General features: G+C 41.2%; 1 protein-coding gene across 1 annotated transcript in view; it reads right to left on the bottom strand.

Annotated features, from left to right (window-relative positions):
- CSTPP1 (centriolar satellite-associated tubulin polyglutamylase complex regulator 1) overlaps positions 1-18,587 on the bottom strand; it is a 76,399-nt gene that overhangs the window by 7,132 nt on the left and 50,680 nt on the right. The window contains exons 4-5 of the mRNA XM_088520544.1: positions 6,180-6,264; positions 825-910 (exon numbers count right to left, since the gene is read on the bottom strand). Of these exons, the coding sequence (XP_088376670.1) occupies positions 825-910; positions 6,180-6,264 (171 nt within the window). The remainder of the gene's footprint in view (positions 1-824; positions 911-6,179; positions 6,265-18,587) is intronic.

Raw genomic sequence — 18,587 nt, 5'->3', positions numbered from 1 at the left:
GTGCAGAATATGATAAAAGACTAATGATATGAAGAGGGTAGTTAGGGATTAACTGTTCATTTTCCCTTCCAACCAGGGGCTATCAAATAGAACAAACAACAATAGAAGTGGGACAGGGGGCAGATCTGGGCAGCTCTTCACCAAAAAGTGTTGTAGAAATTAAGTTTATTTGATTTCAAGGAGAGACCGGACAAGTTCACAGCAAAGAAAGCCACTAAGGCTTCCTGTGTCCATAGAAACTATATTCGTTCAGAAACTCTTTGAGCTGAAAATAGCTAGTGGTTGGGAGAGTATTAGGGGGAAGTACTGTGAACATTTGCCAAGTTCCTCCTCCTCTCCAGGCATCAGCTCCTGGTCCATGTTGGGGACACAGCAGCGGGCAAGGTTTGAGCTGGGCTGTTCTTATCCTGCCTCTAGCAGGCGCCCCTACTTCAAAGATAGACACTCTGTATTAAGGAGTTATCGAAAAATTTGTTCCTAATAAAAGCAATTGTTAGTTGCTGACATTAGCTATATTGCTGAAGATAAAGCTGGAGATTTATGTCTCAAGGCTCTCTAAAACATATACCTGCACAATCCATAACAATTACAGATATCCTGTTATTAACAACAAGCTAGAACCTACTTACGAAGCCTGTTAAGCTCTTGACTTCAGTGATATCTTGTGTAATGGGTTCCACTATCTACATATATTCATATATATATATATATGAAAAAAATCTCTTTATCAGTTCAAGAAAAGTGCAGGGATATGGAAGCTCTAGGGCTGTAAAGTGGGACACGAAAACAGTAGTGGGTGAAGTCAGCAGTTTCCCAGCATTTACCTGAGTAGTAGAATTGGATCTGGAAGGCAAAGAGGAAGTCAGAAAAAGACATCAGGCAATCCATGGCATCATCCATCAGCACAATCCTAGGAATAAGAGGAGAGAAACAGTTTAACTGCTACCCAAGGACTGCAACCAGACTAGTCTGCAACCTGAAATTCCATCTGTAGAGAAAGTGTAGCTAAGGAGTGCAGTGCTATTGAGCACTGCAAGCCCATGGGCTCAGTGGAAGACGTTAGTCCAGAGCGATGGGAACACAGACATCAGGGTAGATATGGACATCCTGATATCACATGAAAGCAGATTGAAGACTTACAGTCAGAAGATGATCCTGATTGTCAGCGCAATCGCACACTACATCTAGGGTGCAGATACAGCCAGATGGATGTCGAGGATTCAAAGCCCAGGGGACATAATGGAATGAGCACTGGCAAACATGCGGGTCTGAAACACTGCAAGCCTGATTCACCTGGCAGTTTAAGAAAATTGTCCTAAAAACAAGACAGTTACCATGGTACGAAACTAGTGTAAGCAGAATGATGCCATTCCTCTATATAACACAGCTGAGTCAACTGGTCTATTTTCAAATTCATGGGAATGGCAGTAGTTATTAACTCCCAATCTAAGGTTAAACAAACTCCACTTGATTAAAGAGGAAATAGCATGACGTATCTTTTGCACCAACAATCCCTTTCCTAACTACACACTACGCACATGAATGTGCTATTCTCCATTCCTGCTGGATGAACTAGTCTCTTTGTCAGTACTATCAGCTCAAATCAAATTTCATGGAGACTAAAAACTTCTCAGACCAGAGGCAATGTTTTCATTCTCTCTGTAAAGTTCTAAGGATATCTATGCACCCCTATTTTGAAGCACACTTCATGAATACATAACATTATCAACCAAAGGCAATAAAGATGAAGTAGAAGTGATAGCAAAGTCCATTTCTTCCTTTCAGGAGAAAACTCTGGATTTCAGAACTAAGTGAAACTTTTCATTAAAGTGACAACGATCTCAGTAACTCTGGTCATCTCTGGAATGGGGAACTTCAGCTGATCAAGGAGAGGTCAAACAGGAAACAAAAGAAAACACTCAGTTTTGATAGGAAAAAACAAAATCTTCAGATAAATGACTCACAATGTGGTGCCACTTCTCAATTATGTTTTTTTTTATAGACCTCCAAGCAACTTTGAGCAGGAGCAGGCCTCCCAACCCTGCAGTCAATATCTGGTATACGCAGTCATATGAGGAGGATTACCACCAATTGATTATAGCCAAAGTACAGGTCATCTAGCAGGGTACCCTTGAACATGGGGCCCAGTGCACTCCATGGACCAATTCCTGCAGCGTCAATGGCCAAGATATGTTGGTGGGGAAACACTACTCTGTCTCCTGGGAGAGGCTCCAGGAAGCATGTGGGAGACTGACCTAGAAGAGCTATAGGCTCTTTCAAGAGGCTTCCCTCCCTGCCACTCAGACCAGTTCTGTTCGCTGTGGCAAAATGAAGCATGCAGAGCAGCTTGAATTAATTATCTCAAAGAAGAAAGACTGGGACTAGGAGGGTCCCCAGGAGAAAAGCCAGTATTTAAAACAAAACCCTTTGAAGATGTCAAAGTGCTTCTGATTTATTTATTATGTTCCAGAAGCCTCCTCCTCCTCCTGTCTAAAGAAGCAGTAGCTTCAGTTCTTAATTCTCAATAATAAGCATGTTACTGAGATTGTCAGTGGCCACATCAAGGAAATGGCTTTGAAGCTGGCAGGCAGAGCATCTTCATCTCTCAGGCAGTATTACTCAGCCACTGGCATTTCCAACCACTCTTTAAGCACACTGGAAACCCTACAGGCCGTATCGCTGAGAAGCAGCGCTCTCTTCTTTGAAATGCTGGTCTGTCCCCCAGATCCTCTCAAAGCACAAGCACCAACGGTGTGGTATTTTTTTTTTTTTCTCTCCAGTGGATTGCCCCATCCTGGAGAAGCCAGAGAACAACAGTGTGGGAGTTTTTCATGCATTTGCTTTGTGGAGAGTCAATACTGTATCACCTACATGACGACTCACTTTGCTTGTTAAATCTGGAGCTATGGTCAATGCCTGCGCCCTGCAACACCAAGTCCCTTCTCCTCCTTACAGAAGGGCAGAGGGAGCCTGCGAGGAGGATCGTGTGGCCTGTGTGTGACAGGGGAGTGTCTAAATAGAACGAGGTGCTCTCTGCTGTGGGGTTATTGACTCCACTTGGCCCAGGACTCTGCACTGTGGACTGTCCACACTGGCCAGGCTGAGAAATCTTTACATGGGTGCAATAATTTAGGAGGAGCCTGACTGCAGCTGGCTATTTCCTCACATAGCTAGCTGACTGCACAACCTGGGAAGCTAGGAGAGCATCAGATGCAACATATCTGCACCCTTTCCCTGCAACACCTGGCAAGGAGAGAATCCTGACCATAACCCAGGCAACAAGACCAAAGTTGAGGACCAATTCTGACAGTTTAAATTTGGATTCAAAGAAGTTCACCCAGTAGCTGGTATTTTAGGAGATCCTTTATTCATTCTTTCTTGTCAGAATTAGGCCTCAGGGGCACAGACTTATTTACAAGATTAGTACTCAGCATGCAGTGAATAATGAAAATCAAGGAGAAACTTTGGAAAGCATTGAAGAAAGATGCCTACAGTTGAGGGACTCTGCTAAGAGTGTAGTGGTCTTTCAGGGTTCAAGGGGGCTTGACTGGCAGGAAAACCTTGCTACGGGGAAAATTTATGATGTGCTGATTGCAGCTAAAATCTCAGAATCTAAGGTCAGGGAGGAAGTCCCCAAGATAAACTCTGGACCATGCAAGTTGAAAGGACTTTTACTGTTCTCCGCCTCTGTTAAAATCTAAATGACACAGTGTGCCATAACGCCAGGATGCCCCTGGTTCTCCAGGGGCAAAAATAAATGGAATATACAAAAACAGTAGGATCTAGCCTCTCAGACACTGATTCACCAAGAGGGGCACAGAGTCTTCTAAGCCCCACTTCCACTAGCAGTGATCAGTGCAACATGAACCTTCTGATGGTATCAAACTAGAAAAATCCTTCTGTCTGTTCTTCTGCAACTTCAAGATTCAGGAAGTCAGAAGTTATCTGTGAAGATTAAAGGTAACTCTGAACATTAAATCTTCAAACTGCTAGTGGCTAAGACCTACAGAGGGGGAAAGAAAAAGAAGCCCAAGGAAACTCACAGAGACATATAGGCTCTTTGTTTTTTGGGTATGAGCTGTGTATTCACATGGCATATAGAACAGGGAAATGGAGCTTTCAGCTGTAACACCAATAAAACCTATACTGTTGTTGCCTCTATTCTTCTGCCCTGATATTTCCTAGTCTTTCAGTGTTTGTTATCAGTGCATAGCAACAGCTCCTGGACAAGTGGAGTGCACTGTGATGTGAGATCATCTCAGTCATGCAGCACTGAGACTACAGCTAAGAGAGCTCTCTCTTCCCGAGAGCACCAATAACCCCACAGGTCCTGGCTCTATCAGTGAAGGCTGTGGCTGATCCTGCCCCTGCTGTATTCACTTCCTCTCCCAAAGCAAATTAGCAACAAAGCTGTCCAGGGTGCACAGAATGAAGGAGTAGCAGCAATGTCACCAGGTCTGCATGCGACACTTGTGCTCTGCAAGGAATTAATCAACTAGTTCTGGAGCAGAGCCTATGGAGTTCGCCCTTCTAATGGGCACAAACCAAAGAGGACACTTGGAGGACACATAGGAAGCAGCAACCAGCATAAGCACCAGTAAAGAAGAAGAAAGTAGAAAAGAGAGAGAGTAAGAAATGGAAGGGAAGAAAAGGATGTTTTATAAGTTTTATTAAAACTGCTCAGGCGGATTAGTTTGTAACAGAATAATAGCAACGTGCAAGTAAATCTCCAGCCAGCCAAAAGTAGGAGTGAGATCATCCCCACCTGAGCCTGGGTGCCTCAGACAGATCTCATTTCTCTAGCACCTGCTCCCAGAGCCTGCTTGTCTGTCTCTAAGGCACACGCACAACAGTGCAGCAGGCCCCTGAATGGGGCCTCTAGTTCACAACAGCCTTGTGTGTTAAATTCCTTGACACAAACATCATAACTAGTGCAGATATGTTGAAGTCTCCTTTCATGCTCCATCACAAATTCCTGCTCAGCTCAGCTGGAAACCTATGAAATACACACCAGTGCATGGGACTCCTGCTTCGTGTCCCCCTGAAAGGAAGCAGCAGATATATTCCTGCTGCAGGGCTAGCCTTCTGCATTAATCTGGCATTAGAGGCCGAATAACTGGAGACCACAAAGCCCGTTGATGAGCAAGAGGGAAAAGCAGCACTCGACTTTTAGTTTTAATTGAACCTACATGGCCCTAGCTGCAGTTCAGCTGGGACAGCAGCACGTAGGAGCTACAGAGGAATTTAGAGAATCAGCTGAGTGGAAGTACTTGCAGATGGCAACAGTTCTCTTTTTACTCTCCTTCTTGAAAATAATTTTCATGGGGCTCTGATACCAAAGAAACCAATATCCTGAGTGTATGCCTAGACCCTGCTTCCGAAGATCATATCTGGGTTTATGAAAAAGTTTAGTTTCTGTGCCCCCACTGCCGAGATGGCTAGGAATGAGACTATTTATTCAGTAATCATGCTGTGATTATAATATGTGTGTGTGCACTCCTACTGAGATCTGAACTGACCTCCCCGCACAAACAGATGCAAATACCTTATTACATTTGTACTATCAGATGGTTAATAATCAACTATCTGGGCTGGACTGGAATCAGCAAGCGCTATCAATAAAAAATAACTCTGAATCACATTATCAGTGCCCTGAGCTATCTATCAGCTTTAGACCTTGTCTAGATTAAAATAAAATTTCAAACAGATTAGCTACCATGTGTGGCCTGGTATACAAGGTTCTTAGCTCACATACTTTAAAACGCTGTGGCACTGCTTCAGAGCCTAGTACCTTTAAAATGTGATCAACCATGGGAAGCTGGAGTGGGAGTGAACTTATACAGATTGTAAATATTATTTAAAACAGAGTTTACAATCATGTCCGTTGAAAACATATTGGCTAACATTCTTTTATATGCGACTCATCTTCTGAGCCTAGACAACGCCAGAAGCAGCATTCTTCATATACTTAACACTGCACTGATTATTTCACCCCTGTATACCTTAAATATACATTCTTTCTCACTGCTAGCAAAACCCCCTGTTCCCAGCTTCAGTTCTCTTTTTCCCCCAAATCTTTATTGCTGAATGTCCCTGTCCATATCTTAACCCACAAATACAGTTCCTAAGCCCATGTGTGTAGGAGTGATCTTGCTTTAAAAGAGCAGATGAGGACCCACCTTGCTGCCTTCTGAGTGAGTTCCATGGGGAAGTCGGGGCAGAGCAGCTGCAGCAAGCAGTGGTATTCCTGTGCTGCCAGCAAATCTGTAGGGAAAGACAGCACAGGTGAGAAAGCAGCATCCTTTTACAGGTTGTTCCCTCCTTTTGCTTGCTGTCTCGGGAAAGAGCTCCTGTTTTCTTCATGAGTCAGGGATACAATTCAAGTAAACTTGAACAACAATAAAACTGCTATCCCACTGCCTAAGCCTTCAGAGCTGGACCATTCAGATGGAGTTTCCAGCAAAGCAGAGCATCAAAAACAGACCTGACAAAGAAAGAAAAGCTTTTGAAGATAAACTATTAACAGGTAGTGTGATTCAGTATGAAAAAGAGGTAACCAGAATAGGGGAGTTCAAGGCACAACACAGTTTGGTTTAACTTGCATATAACCATCTAGAAAAAGGAAACATTTCAAAGCTGCTTAAATTTGCTGAAATTCACTGGCATGGTGACATTCACCACAATACGCCTCAAATCCATCCACAGAACATCTGGCAACAGTAACAAAGGCAAACAAGGTTTGGGGTTGTATATGGAAGGCTACAGAGTATAAACCACAGACGTTATTACTTTGGCATTCAGTAAGGCAGCTGGACGGTCTCTTTTGGAATAATGTGTACAAATCTGGTCACTGTATTATAGGAAGCACAGAACAAAGGTCCAAAAAACACAAAAAGGCAGTCAAATGATTCATGTTTTAGGGAGCTACTTTGTGAAAGACTGGTCAAGAATGGCCTTTGTGGTTCAGCAGAAGAAGACTCAGAGAGTTGAATCTTAGGAAAGTGTTTGGGATCCTCAGGGAATGGAAACACACTGATGTCAAAAACCCTACATGATTGTATGTTCCTAGTCCAAAAGGCTGTGGACTACAGTTAAGGAGAGGACTCGCCAAACAGCAACAATTTTGCAGAACTTCTACATACAGAAGAATGCAAAGTATGGAAGAAAGAGCCAGGGGAGGAAGTAGAGCCAAGTAGCAGTCAGGGAGGGAATCCAAAGGACACAGGCACCAGGACTGGGGTTCACAGTGTGAGTTCTTTTACTACGGACACCTCATACCCATCCTTAGCCCATAAACGCCTCTCCAAATAACCAACCTTGACCCAGGTAATAGCCACAATGTCTTCATATCTCCCCAAACTCATGAAAGCCTGACAGTTCAAAAAAAAAAAAAAAAAAGGAAAGAAAGAAGAGAGAGAGAAAGCGAAATACTTCTTAGGAAATATTTCCTAGGTGGTTAATGGGGCAGGTATGCAGCATCAAAGGAACATATCACTGCAATGTCCAATCCAGCCAGATTAATTTTTTATTTGCTGACTAAAGAAACATTGCGGGAAAACTCACCAAAATCAGGCTATAGATTTTTCCATTGCCTACATTATTAGCAAGAGAAAGAGAGAGGGCTTCTACTTTTCTCACTTCAGAAAACTCAACAGCTGAAAAAATCAGAGGTTTCTTTCATATTCCTTATATACAATCTCTAGAACCTGTGGGCCATCTCAGCGGGGATTTCTATCTCCTCATGAAGCACCGGGGAATGGGATCGGGTTTCGTATCAAACTACAAAAAGGTTATTTTGAATGTCGAGTACAAAGATTTTGCTTGGTCTTAAAAAGCTACCACCACAATTAGAAATCTGCTATAACATAAGGAAGACCCACTCTATACAGAAACCCAAAACCATTGTGGGAGCTTGTGCAATCTGTTCTACTGCAGGGATAAATACATTGGAATCTCTCTTTTTTTTTTCCCCCCTCAAAATGTGAATGCTAAGCTGAATTTAAATGCTATGACTACACTGTTATTCCAAATGTGAATAGTCTGGAAGAATATGAAGAGCATGGTGCCCTTTTTTGTATTGTCATTTCATACCATAATGCAAATCAGAGGCTGTCCTCCATTGCAGATGGAGAAGTCCCTAAAGAAGATACTTATATTTATCATATAATGAACATGTAGTCTTCATAAAATCGTTCTCAAAAACAGGTACCAGAAGCCAGAGGTGCTAGACATAAAAAGGCTCTTCTGAAACCTTCCCTTTCTCTTTAGTGAAGAGGATAGTAAGAACTTGTAACAGCTACTCTTAAAAGCTTCCTAAATCCAGGTTTGAATACTACTACTTATTAAACTCACGATCTTTGCCTAAAATATCTACACCTTGGTGTAGGAATGGCAAAATTTGGAAGCCAACTTAATTTAAGTTAAATTTATACGTTGCTTAATTTCAGATTCCTACTTATGCCTCCTTATATCTCTTGCTCTCCCATTACTTTTTCCTTTCATTTTTCAGCAGGTGACTATAACACTTTCTTCAGCTCTTAGAAAATCTATTTAACTATTATATCTATTTATATAAAGTAGGGTAAGTTTATCTTACCCTCTAAGTCCCTCCCTGCACAGTTCACCACTTGAGTTGCTCTGCTCTGAACAGTTTTAGATTTTCCTAGCAAGGTGTCCAGCAGGATACAAAGGATCTCCCAGGCGCTCAGAACAAGGAAGTAGGTATTTAGGAGGACAGACGTCTAGGAGGATAACCTGCCCATTTGCAGCGGCAAAAACCCTTTTCATGAATTCTGAAGTTTAGCCTCCTCTTTCCTCCCCTGGAAGCAAGGGTAGGGGCAGGTTTCCTGAGGAACTCAGGTTTTGTTCACAAGCCTCTTTCAAGGTTCTAGATGAAATCGGCCTAAGAGGGTAACTGGGCCTTAATTAAGCATCATCCAGCTCTCACTTGCTGGAATGGAGACATTCTTAAGATCTGGCAATTATTTATGTTGTCTTTTTCTCCATCCTCTTTGTACAGAGTGACAGCCCCATCCTTTCTTCTCTAGTGCAAAACTGTGAGCAACATAGAACAAGACAGGAGCGGCTCAGAAAGGCTCTGGGAAATGCAGCCGGAGATCCTCTCCAAGCAGCACATCCAAGGGTGAAACTTAGTCTCAGTTACAATGAAGAATCAGCATGGAAGAAGGAGAATGATCTTCTCTGCTATTTTGTGAAGAATTAGAGTTTTAGTCTTTGAGCACACAGGCTGCTTAGGCAGGAAGAGCACTTGCAGATGAAGTGCAAAGAAGTTCCTTCTGTAAAGAAAGAAGTTCCTTGCTTCCTGCGTCTGGAGAAAGGTCACCCTTAAGCCGGGCATCAAAGATGATAGCCTCTTTTAGACCATAACACAACTCAGGCTGTAGACACCCCAGGCGTCTGGCCAGTTGATCATATCAATTTCTCAGACTATGACTGGGTACCTAGTACACAGGAAGGGGATCACCGCAGACCTTAGGAGGTGCCCACAGTTTGCTGCGATGACTGTTTTCCTGTTCCCTCCAGCAGGGTCAGTGAAGACCATGCAGAAAATTACATTTGCCCATGCACCATATTGTCTGCCAAGAGCTGTTTGGAATAAACAAGGGCAGTTTTGGTGCATGACCACATTGCTCCTTCCTGTCTCCAGGCCACAGCTGAATAAATAATGTTCAATGTTGCACGATGAAGAGAGAAAGAAGAGAAGGAAGGTACCAGTCGGAATGAGTGAAAACTGGAATCCACAACTGCTACTTTGGTTGCTACCGCAAATTACCGTATCTCTAGTTCCAGTAACAAATGAAGCAAATCACAGAGAGTTTAAAGCTGACCCCAGAGCACAGGGCAGTGTGGTATACACGCCCTACCATATTCTCACAGCGGAACAAACTTGGCCACACCGTGTGCTCAGGGCTGGGGAGAGACAGATTGCAATCTGCATGTTAACCATGTTCACACAGAGCTGAGCATAACACTTTGTCCTTCTATTGCAAAACTGCTAACTCCAAAGTGATTTTAAAATAGCAGCCCACTACAAAGAAGCTGGGAGGCTTACCAGAGCAAGTAAAGAAAACCTAGGTGGTAATGCCACAGTTGCAGAGGAAGCACGTCAACTGCTCACTCACAGTTTTCAGTCTCCTGCTCACCCTATATTCCTGCTGCTGCTGTGCTGCTAACAAAATCCACACTGTTCTCCCCCAGGGCTCACTGCCTATGATGGTTTTATTGTCCTTTAGTGCACAAAGAGACTCTTCCTCCTACTCCAGAGACATAGTCTTTGCCCAGCTGGTATAGTCTTAGAAAATAAATGTTGCTGTCAGGATAAAAATGGCGTTCATTTGAGAAATGTGAAGACTTTGTATTTCATATTTCATATGAAATATATTTCATATTTGGTTTCATATTTCCCTGGCCTTTAAAACACTGCTTCTTTTTACCACAGCCCTTTATTGGTATGTAACTGACAGGTAGCACCCGATGCAAAATGATGCAAACTCCAGGACCACTAAAGGATGCATTTATACCACTGTCTGTGTTGGGAATGAGCAGTGATGTAGACATACCTGAGCTATCTTTAAAGTAGTTGTGTTTGATACTGACAGCAGCCTAGTCACAGATGTCTGGAGCTCAATGAAGGCTGTAAAATCCACCCAGGAAGCCAATAAATATTTAGAGCTTAGACTGAATTGCAGTCGCTGCTGCTGTAACGAGGCTGCTTTCGGCACAAAAAGTGGCTGTCACCGCACTGTGACAGGTAGAGATATGCCCAAAGCAGCAGGAGAATACTTACTGCGCCTGGTGTATGAGATCTGCCCCCCAAAGTCACGTTAGTCACTTCCTAGAAATTCAAGGATTGCCTTGATGAATATGAATTAAATTTCTCCTTTCCTGTCATCATCATCTTTAATATACAAGTATCCAGGGAGGCTGAAGACCTGGGCAATGCAGCCTTTCTTTTTAAACTGCATTAAGGCACAATATTCCCACAGGTTGCTTTTCTGCCATGCTCACGAAGTCATACAGGAGTCATAAAGTCATAGAGTCATAAAGCAGTCTCCTGGAAATATAGCAGAGCAACCTCAAAATTAATCTTTTTTTTTTTTTAATGTCAGGAGAGTCTTTTCTGAACTTTAGATTTGTAAGGTTTCTGGTGTAAGCAGTATCATGTCTTTTGGATTCTCTCCATATCCATGCAGGCTTATTAAATTTTAGAAAAGCAAGCAAGCAAGCAAACAGAAAAATCCACACTAAAAATAAAAGTCAAGGTCTTCTTGTGTTGCCTGTAGGAGCTGTAGTTTTATAAAACCAAATATAAACATAACTATTTATAATGTTGTGCCTTCACAAATCACATTTGGCTAATAGACTATGCTCTGTATGTCTGGTGTGCAAGCTACCTGCAGTCTAGTTTCCTCAGCTCTGTGCATCTAGCATGAATAACAATTTGAAAACCAAAAATACTAGCAAAAAAATCCTTGCATTGGACCTAAACTGCAATATGCAGATGTATAAAAAAACCCTACTTCTTTCTCATAAAACTCCCTACTCTAAGGAAAAAAAAATGTTATTTTTCCATTTAACCATTTCTACCATTTTGCTATGGAAGATTTTGTGGGCTATCAGAAAGAGTGACTCATCTCTGTTACTTCAGGGAAGATGTTTTCAACAGGAGTTTGAAAGGAAATAACAACATTCAAGTGCTGTGTCTTTGACTAATTTGCTTTTTCCACTGTCAAGAACAGATATTAAGTAAACAGAAACCAGATCCAGAATGTGCATTTGTCTTATTTTAAATATTGATTTTTCCTTGTTTTCCAAACAAATAGCAACAGAAACAACAGCTCATATAATTATCCCCACCATTTGAGATGGAGGGTTACACAAAGGAAATCTAAGCAACGAAGAATAAGCACTCACACACTTTATTCTTAGGTTTTATAAGCATGTGCATGAATACAACAAGATTTGTTCTGCATAGAGTTCCTACGATGATTAGAAAAAAGTTGCAAAAACCTAGGAAAATCAGAAGAAAACAGAGAGAGATCCAACTGTTACTTTTCAATGACAGGAAAGCATACTAGAAGCCAAGGATTTCTGCCAGGTTATCTCAAAAAAGAACTTTTTTTTTTTAAGGAGGTTTTTTTTTAGTAAATACTTATTAGTAAGTAATGGTCAAATCCATGCCATGCCAGGAGAGAAGAATATGGAAGGGGAGAGCAGAACTCCCCCCGAGTTGCTCGTGTTTGTCTCTCTGCAAGTAAATTCTTCCAGGAGGGCTCTCTAAGCACTGGCTGCACCCTGGATTGCCTCTACCAACCTACGAGAAGACAACCAAATACTGCCAGAACCAGATCTATGGGTGATGCTGCAGGCAAGGAGGCTTGACGAGGAAGATGTTTTGGCCTTGAACCACTCTACAAAGAGGACACTTAAATAGGTGATTCTCGCTTACGACATGAAAAAGAAGAAGAAAAATAGTGACAAAGATATAGTGAGATTTGCCTGGAATGACCTGTACAAGACTCAGGACAAATACAGGGGAGAGCTAAAGCAGACTGACCTCAAAAGATCTGTTGGAGGAGTGCTGAAAGAGGGAAGGGTTAGGAGGATTAACACGTGGTTCAGCAGAAGGCTAGTTCTGAAGCACCAGGGTAAAGGGGAAACGATTCAGTTTCATATGAAGGAAAGAATGAAATGGTTTGTTCTGGAGGAAGCTCCACAACTTAGGTGAACAAAAAAATCACTGAAAAATGGCTTATTACAGGCAAAACTCTCACAGTACTACATTTAGAGTGAGCTGAAGAATTTTTAAAAAGAAAAATGCTCTAGATGGTGTCATTATTCTTTTGCCCTTTTATCTTCAATCCTGTTATCAATAAACTGCTTGCCAGATTAGCAAAAATAAAGAACTAATCTACAGAACTGCTCCAATTTCATACTCAAAATCCAAGTTTTTGATGTTTATGGAAACTTCAAGTCATCCTCTAGTTCCTTTAAAATTCCCTGTAATTATCGTTCAGTCTAAAACATCTTCTTGTGGCACTTTAGCTTACAGCAAATGTTACTCTGGGCAGGACAAGCTGTGCCAAAGGTACAGTCCAAGGCTACCATGTGGCATACTTATGTGGCTAGAATGGCACATGCAGAAACTAAAGAATTTAAATTTTCATTAGAAACATAAAATAAGTTCTTAAGTTCTGTAAAGAAAACATTCCAATGGAGGAAGAGTTTAACTGAAGCATTCCTGAGCCTACAGACAGCCTCAAATACTTAGGTATAAACTTTCCACCCACTTTGGAAACCTTAGCACTAAAGCTTAGCAACACATTAAAAACAATGCTAACTCTTATTTTCTTGTTTTGGCTATAGGATGGGCTTTGAATGAAGTAAAAGTTTAAAGAAATTGGTGTTGCTGAAGTGCAAGAACAGCAAATAATAAAAAAGGAGAAGCAACCACACTTTCTGACAGTAATGCCAGAAGTAGGAAAAGAAGATGCAAAACAAACAAAAGGGCCAGTTTAAATTTCTCAGTACATGTTGTCAACTACCTCAATTAAGTAAGGTACAAATAACGGCTGAACGTTTATTTACTATGCAGAGACCTAGTTTTACCCATCCGACCTTTTCACTTTCACCAAAGATAATTCTGCGCATATTCCGAAGCAAACAGAATCCTACAGATACGTTCAGCTTACTGAGCATGATCCACAAAGGCATTTAGCCTCTCCAATAGGCCTGAAGCAAATGAAGAGGCTGCCTTTGTGGATTACAGATGAAGATGGATGATTTCCCCTCTGTTCCAGAGGCTTTAAAAACTCCATCAAGAAATGTTTTAAGAACTTCCTAGGATGTGATTTGCCTGATTAGAAATATACTGTATGCTCTTGGGTAACTGCAAGCCTGTGGCCAAGCAGAGATCTCTTCTGGTGGTCATCAATGTAGAGATACCTACAGGAAAAATTATATCAGATAATAAGACGCACTTTAATCTTCCAAATTTGAAAACAAAATGATTGGTCTTAAGAAGGAGAAACTAGAAATAAGGTAAAGCTTGAAAGTAATTTACAACTGGAATCATGAAGCACTGTGGTAGATTCACTTTAAGATTAAGTCTTCAAACCACAACTAAATGTGTCCCTAGTTTTCCCCAAGTCTTTGGACTGGATGAAGAAATCACTGAATGAAATTCTATAGCCTGTCTTCTACATGAAGTCAGATTTTGTGATTATTCTTGCTCTCTTGTGACTTGAAATCTCCAGATCTACATGAAGCCTTGTAAATATTTGAAAAAGAGGTCTGGAATTTGAAGCTGGTGCCGATTGTGACATTTGGCATTCTTTGTATGTATTGACTATGAGACTATTTTTTTCCCTTTCCCTAAGGGAAAGGGAAGCCCTTTCTCCCTGAAGACCCAACTGGCAGATCTTCCAAGTAGTGGGTGAACTAATATATTTTGACTGCCTTTGTCTTGTTAGACAGTTGATTTTTCCCTTTTGAGGAGTTTTCACAGTCTCTCATTGAGAAAATAATCAAACCAATTCCAGAGCTAAGTGGCCATGTAAACAATAAGAACAAATATTCCCGGATGGATTTCTGGCCATCTGGGGGGCAGACTGCTCAACCACTTGAAACGGGACCCACAGCAATACTAAGAGTGAGGCACAGGAATATCTGCAATGCTTCACCGGAGGGGACCATCAGCATTTCCCTGACTTCTCAAACAGCATCAGTAATATTTAGACAGGATGTGGATCAGCTTCTATTCAAGACAACAACTTGTCATTAAGCTTAAGATCTTCAAAACAACTACAGAATTTGTAGCTGCACGTCACGAGATGGGCAGAGTAGATGTGCAGGTGGTATGCAGCTGCATCTCATGCAACACAGGACCTTAAAGAAAATCCTCCCCACAAACAGCTACATAGATGTCTAGTGACAATGATGGGACGACAGCCAGGGAGAGGCACATGCTCCTCAGTTGCCATGTGCTATTTCCCTTCTGCTTTGGGAGCCCTAGGAAGTACATTTAGTGGGCAGACAGCTCAGTTGCCTTACGCACACGAGGCCAAGGAATAGGAGAGAAGCTAAAGAAAATGAGGTAGAAGTTAAAGAGGAAAGAAAGGACACGCAATGAGCTATGGAAATGCTGCAGAATGTGGTAGCAATCTCCTTCCAAAGAGCTCATTGACTTCCAGTTTCTTTCTAGAATGACCTTTCCAGGAAACACCAATAAAAGGTTCTGGTGAACCAAATCCAGCAGAATCAGGTATTTTGAGATATTTCCAAGTCTCCCAAGCATTTCAGACTTCAACATGACACACGGAAGTGTGAAGTGTTCAGACAACACTTTTGTCTGAACCATGAATGAAGCTGAAACGTTTGGGGCTTTTGTCTTTTAACTGTTGCCTCTGAAGAGGTTTCTATGGAACAATGCAGTTGCTATAAACATCCCATGGAAGAGCAACTAAACCATTTTAGCATAATTTAGAGCAACACCACACAGCCTTGTATGACTATCTGTATTTCTTCCACAGACTCTTAAATAGCATATTGCTAAATTCTGAGCAGTTAAGTGCACCTTTACTGGCAGCTGTCCTCACAGCATGTGTTCAGATTCTGCTTTTCTGAAACGTATTCACCAGGGGCCCATAATGAGACTCATGTTGAGGCCTGTGAAAAATGGGGAATCCCACATGCCACTGAGTGTGTGACACCAGTGTGCAATTACACACAAGCAGCCAGCTCATTGTGGCTGAAACTCCAGATGCTCTCACTGCTCCAGCTTCCTGATCCAGTAAAGACAGCACATCTTTCTCGGAGTGCTTGTGTTCACCTGGAACAACTTGATTATCTGAATTAAACATGAATCTCCCAGAACTTCATAGTTCCTTCATGATCATGGCTATTCTTGGACTGTACTGCAAGGCATTTTTATATAGCGTTTCCACAATCTATGGAGCATAATCCCAAGCACTCAGACTGCTGGCTACTCTTCTCCAACTTTCTTTCACAAATTCTAATGCCAAAGAAAACAGTACAACAGGAAAGGAGAATACTATTTATGAGCTTCTCAATTGATAGTTAAAGCCATAAGTCATAAAAATAAGTTTTGCAGTATTTGTCCAATGCTTGGGCAATGTTTTTCACTCTTATGTATAATGCATCTCAAATGAAACACACCAATAACAGAACTGGCTGGAGGAAGGTAATCTGGTTACATGACAAGACTGAAGAAGTCATCACTAGTTATTTAGGAGGGAATGCAGTGGAGCATGTAAGCACCACAGAGAACGTTTGGAGCCCATTACAATATCAATGAGCTAGATTAATGATTATAAATGACTACTGCTACAAAACTGGCTGAATACAGAGCAGAATGAATGCACTAGGGGAAACTTGAAACAAGTGATCCAAAAAAATACCCCTTTTAGGGTATGTTTTTTGGCTATGGTTCTGTAGCCACATTCTCAATTTTAACTCTTACAATACTTCAGGGAGTAGGGTGTCCCAAAAAATGAAAGAGAGAGAGAGAGAGAGAGAAAGAGAGAGAGAGAAGGAAATAAATAAGTTTTCTCTGTATTCCCCATGAAGATATACATTTTAAAATAAGAATTTAACAGAGTCATTAATTTGAAAGAATGAAATAATTGTTAGGTGTTCTTTAAACTTTAGCAGCAGCAGGTTTTAAACTCGTCAGGTGTCCACTAATCCTCAATGTTTCTCATGGACATCACACACCTTTGTCAAAGTTTAACTTAACGCCACACATTTTACAGGTTAATATAGTTCCAAGGACTGCCTACTATGAAGCACGAGGTAAGAATATTTTGCTGGACAAAGCAAATGCCCTAAAGCCTCCAGCATTATGCCCTAACACCGATGGCATGCATATATTATGGTAATGAGGGAAGTGTAAGGAGCTGGGCAAAAGCGCGCCTCTTGTTGTGGGAAGAAAAAAGACATTTCTTGTTACTGCTTTCCAGAGAAAACAAAGACCATCTACCTGAGTACAAACGTGGGCATGAATCCATATTGTAATCCTTGCTCGTAGAAACTGAAAATCGGTATTTATAGAGCTCAGTTGTATAAACTTTTTCCACCTCTGAATGAGTTTGCTATCTTTAGCTGACACTGTGAGAATCTTTATGGAAGAAGGGATAAAAAGGAATATAACTTAAGTGATTAGTAGTGGGATGATAACTTAGCAAAACAAGCAAATGACTGTCACCAGATACGATATCAAAGTGATTTATCTTAAAGCAAGCATGATCCATATTCTATGGAAACTTCTGTAGAGAAGGATGCTGTTACACACAATACTGAGAAAAGAATGCGGAGAAGAAACAGAATAAAACCCCTAAGAGATGCAGGACTGTCCCTGGTTGAAATAAAAGACAGGAGGAAACCTAACACCCCAAGCAGATTTACTGCTACCTGACTGACTAATAACCCATTTAATGACAACAGCGAGATGAGCCATCCACAGCGCGTAGCACCATCTTAACCTTTACTAGCAAAGGGGGTCTCTCTTACTCTGTTCTTACACAACTGCACCCTTTGTGGTTTCACTCTCACATTTTTCCTTTTCCTGTGCAACAATATCCTGACTGTTCAGCAGAAAACATCATGGAAATGCAAGTATGATAAATCTTCAGAGTGGAAGGCAAGATAAAAGCTATTCTTTAAGCATCTCCAGCCATTAAAGTCTTACAAAACACATGTTCTTTTTATTTGCTCCAACATTTACCCTTCTTTTCCTATCCAATGGTAAGAGTTATGGAGCAAATCTGAAAGTCAGATGGTGCAAATCATACAGCAATACAGTTTAAGAATTTTTTAAATGTAATGTATTTGCCATACATTTATATTGACTCAAAGGAAATGTGTTGAATGTTTGAAAGGAGAATTAAAAGCTGAGGTCTTATTTGCTTGATGCAATTTATAAATATTTCTTAGTGCAGAAAAAAAAAAATGCTTCCTGGTGTTCCTGGCAAAAGAAGTGTATCTAAACACATACTACATCAGATGTACCTGCATTTAGTAGTACTTTAAGTGCAGTGGACAGTAAAACAAGATGCAATCTAAATACATTAATTAATATTCCTCTCACTTGTACACCACATTTAAAGGTAGCATCCATTCTTCCAATTGTTTTTCACAAGAGTTATCTCCCGTCTGGATCTGTTTCCGGCTTCACTGATGAAAGTCCTCACCCAAATACAGTACTAAGGGCTCTGAAACTAGTAGTGCTACCTCTAAGTGCTCCAAGATCAAACAAAATTATTAATATATAGTGATTCCTAAAGAAAGCTCTGAGATGTTCAGCACACAGTGAAGAGAAACAGCTTCTCAGTGGTTAGAAAAAGACAGAAGTTTCTCCTTGGACTTGAGAACCCGCGTCCATGTGCCAGACCAAGACGTTACTTTCCAGTTCCCACAATGAGAAACTCTTGGGGGAAATGGGAGCCCTGAGGATCTGTGCTTTGGGCAACAGACTGAATGTTCAAGGTTTCTAAATTATCTGCACTAAGGGGTATGTTTGGAAAGTCCCTTATATGACATGTTTATCA

The sequence above is a fragment of the Tinamus guttatus genome, unplaced genomic scaffold (genome assembly GCF_059628265.1).
Source record: "Tinamus guttatus ecotype Peru unplaced genomic scaffold, ASM5962826v1 Tinamus_guttatus_pri_ptg000089l, whole genome shotgun sequence".
NCBI lineage: Eukaryota > Metazoa > Chordata > Aves > Tinamiformes > Tinamidae > Tinamus > Tinamus guttatus.
This window is presented reverse-complemented; position numbering and strand designations above follow the sequence as displayed.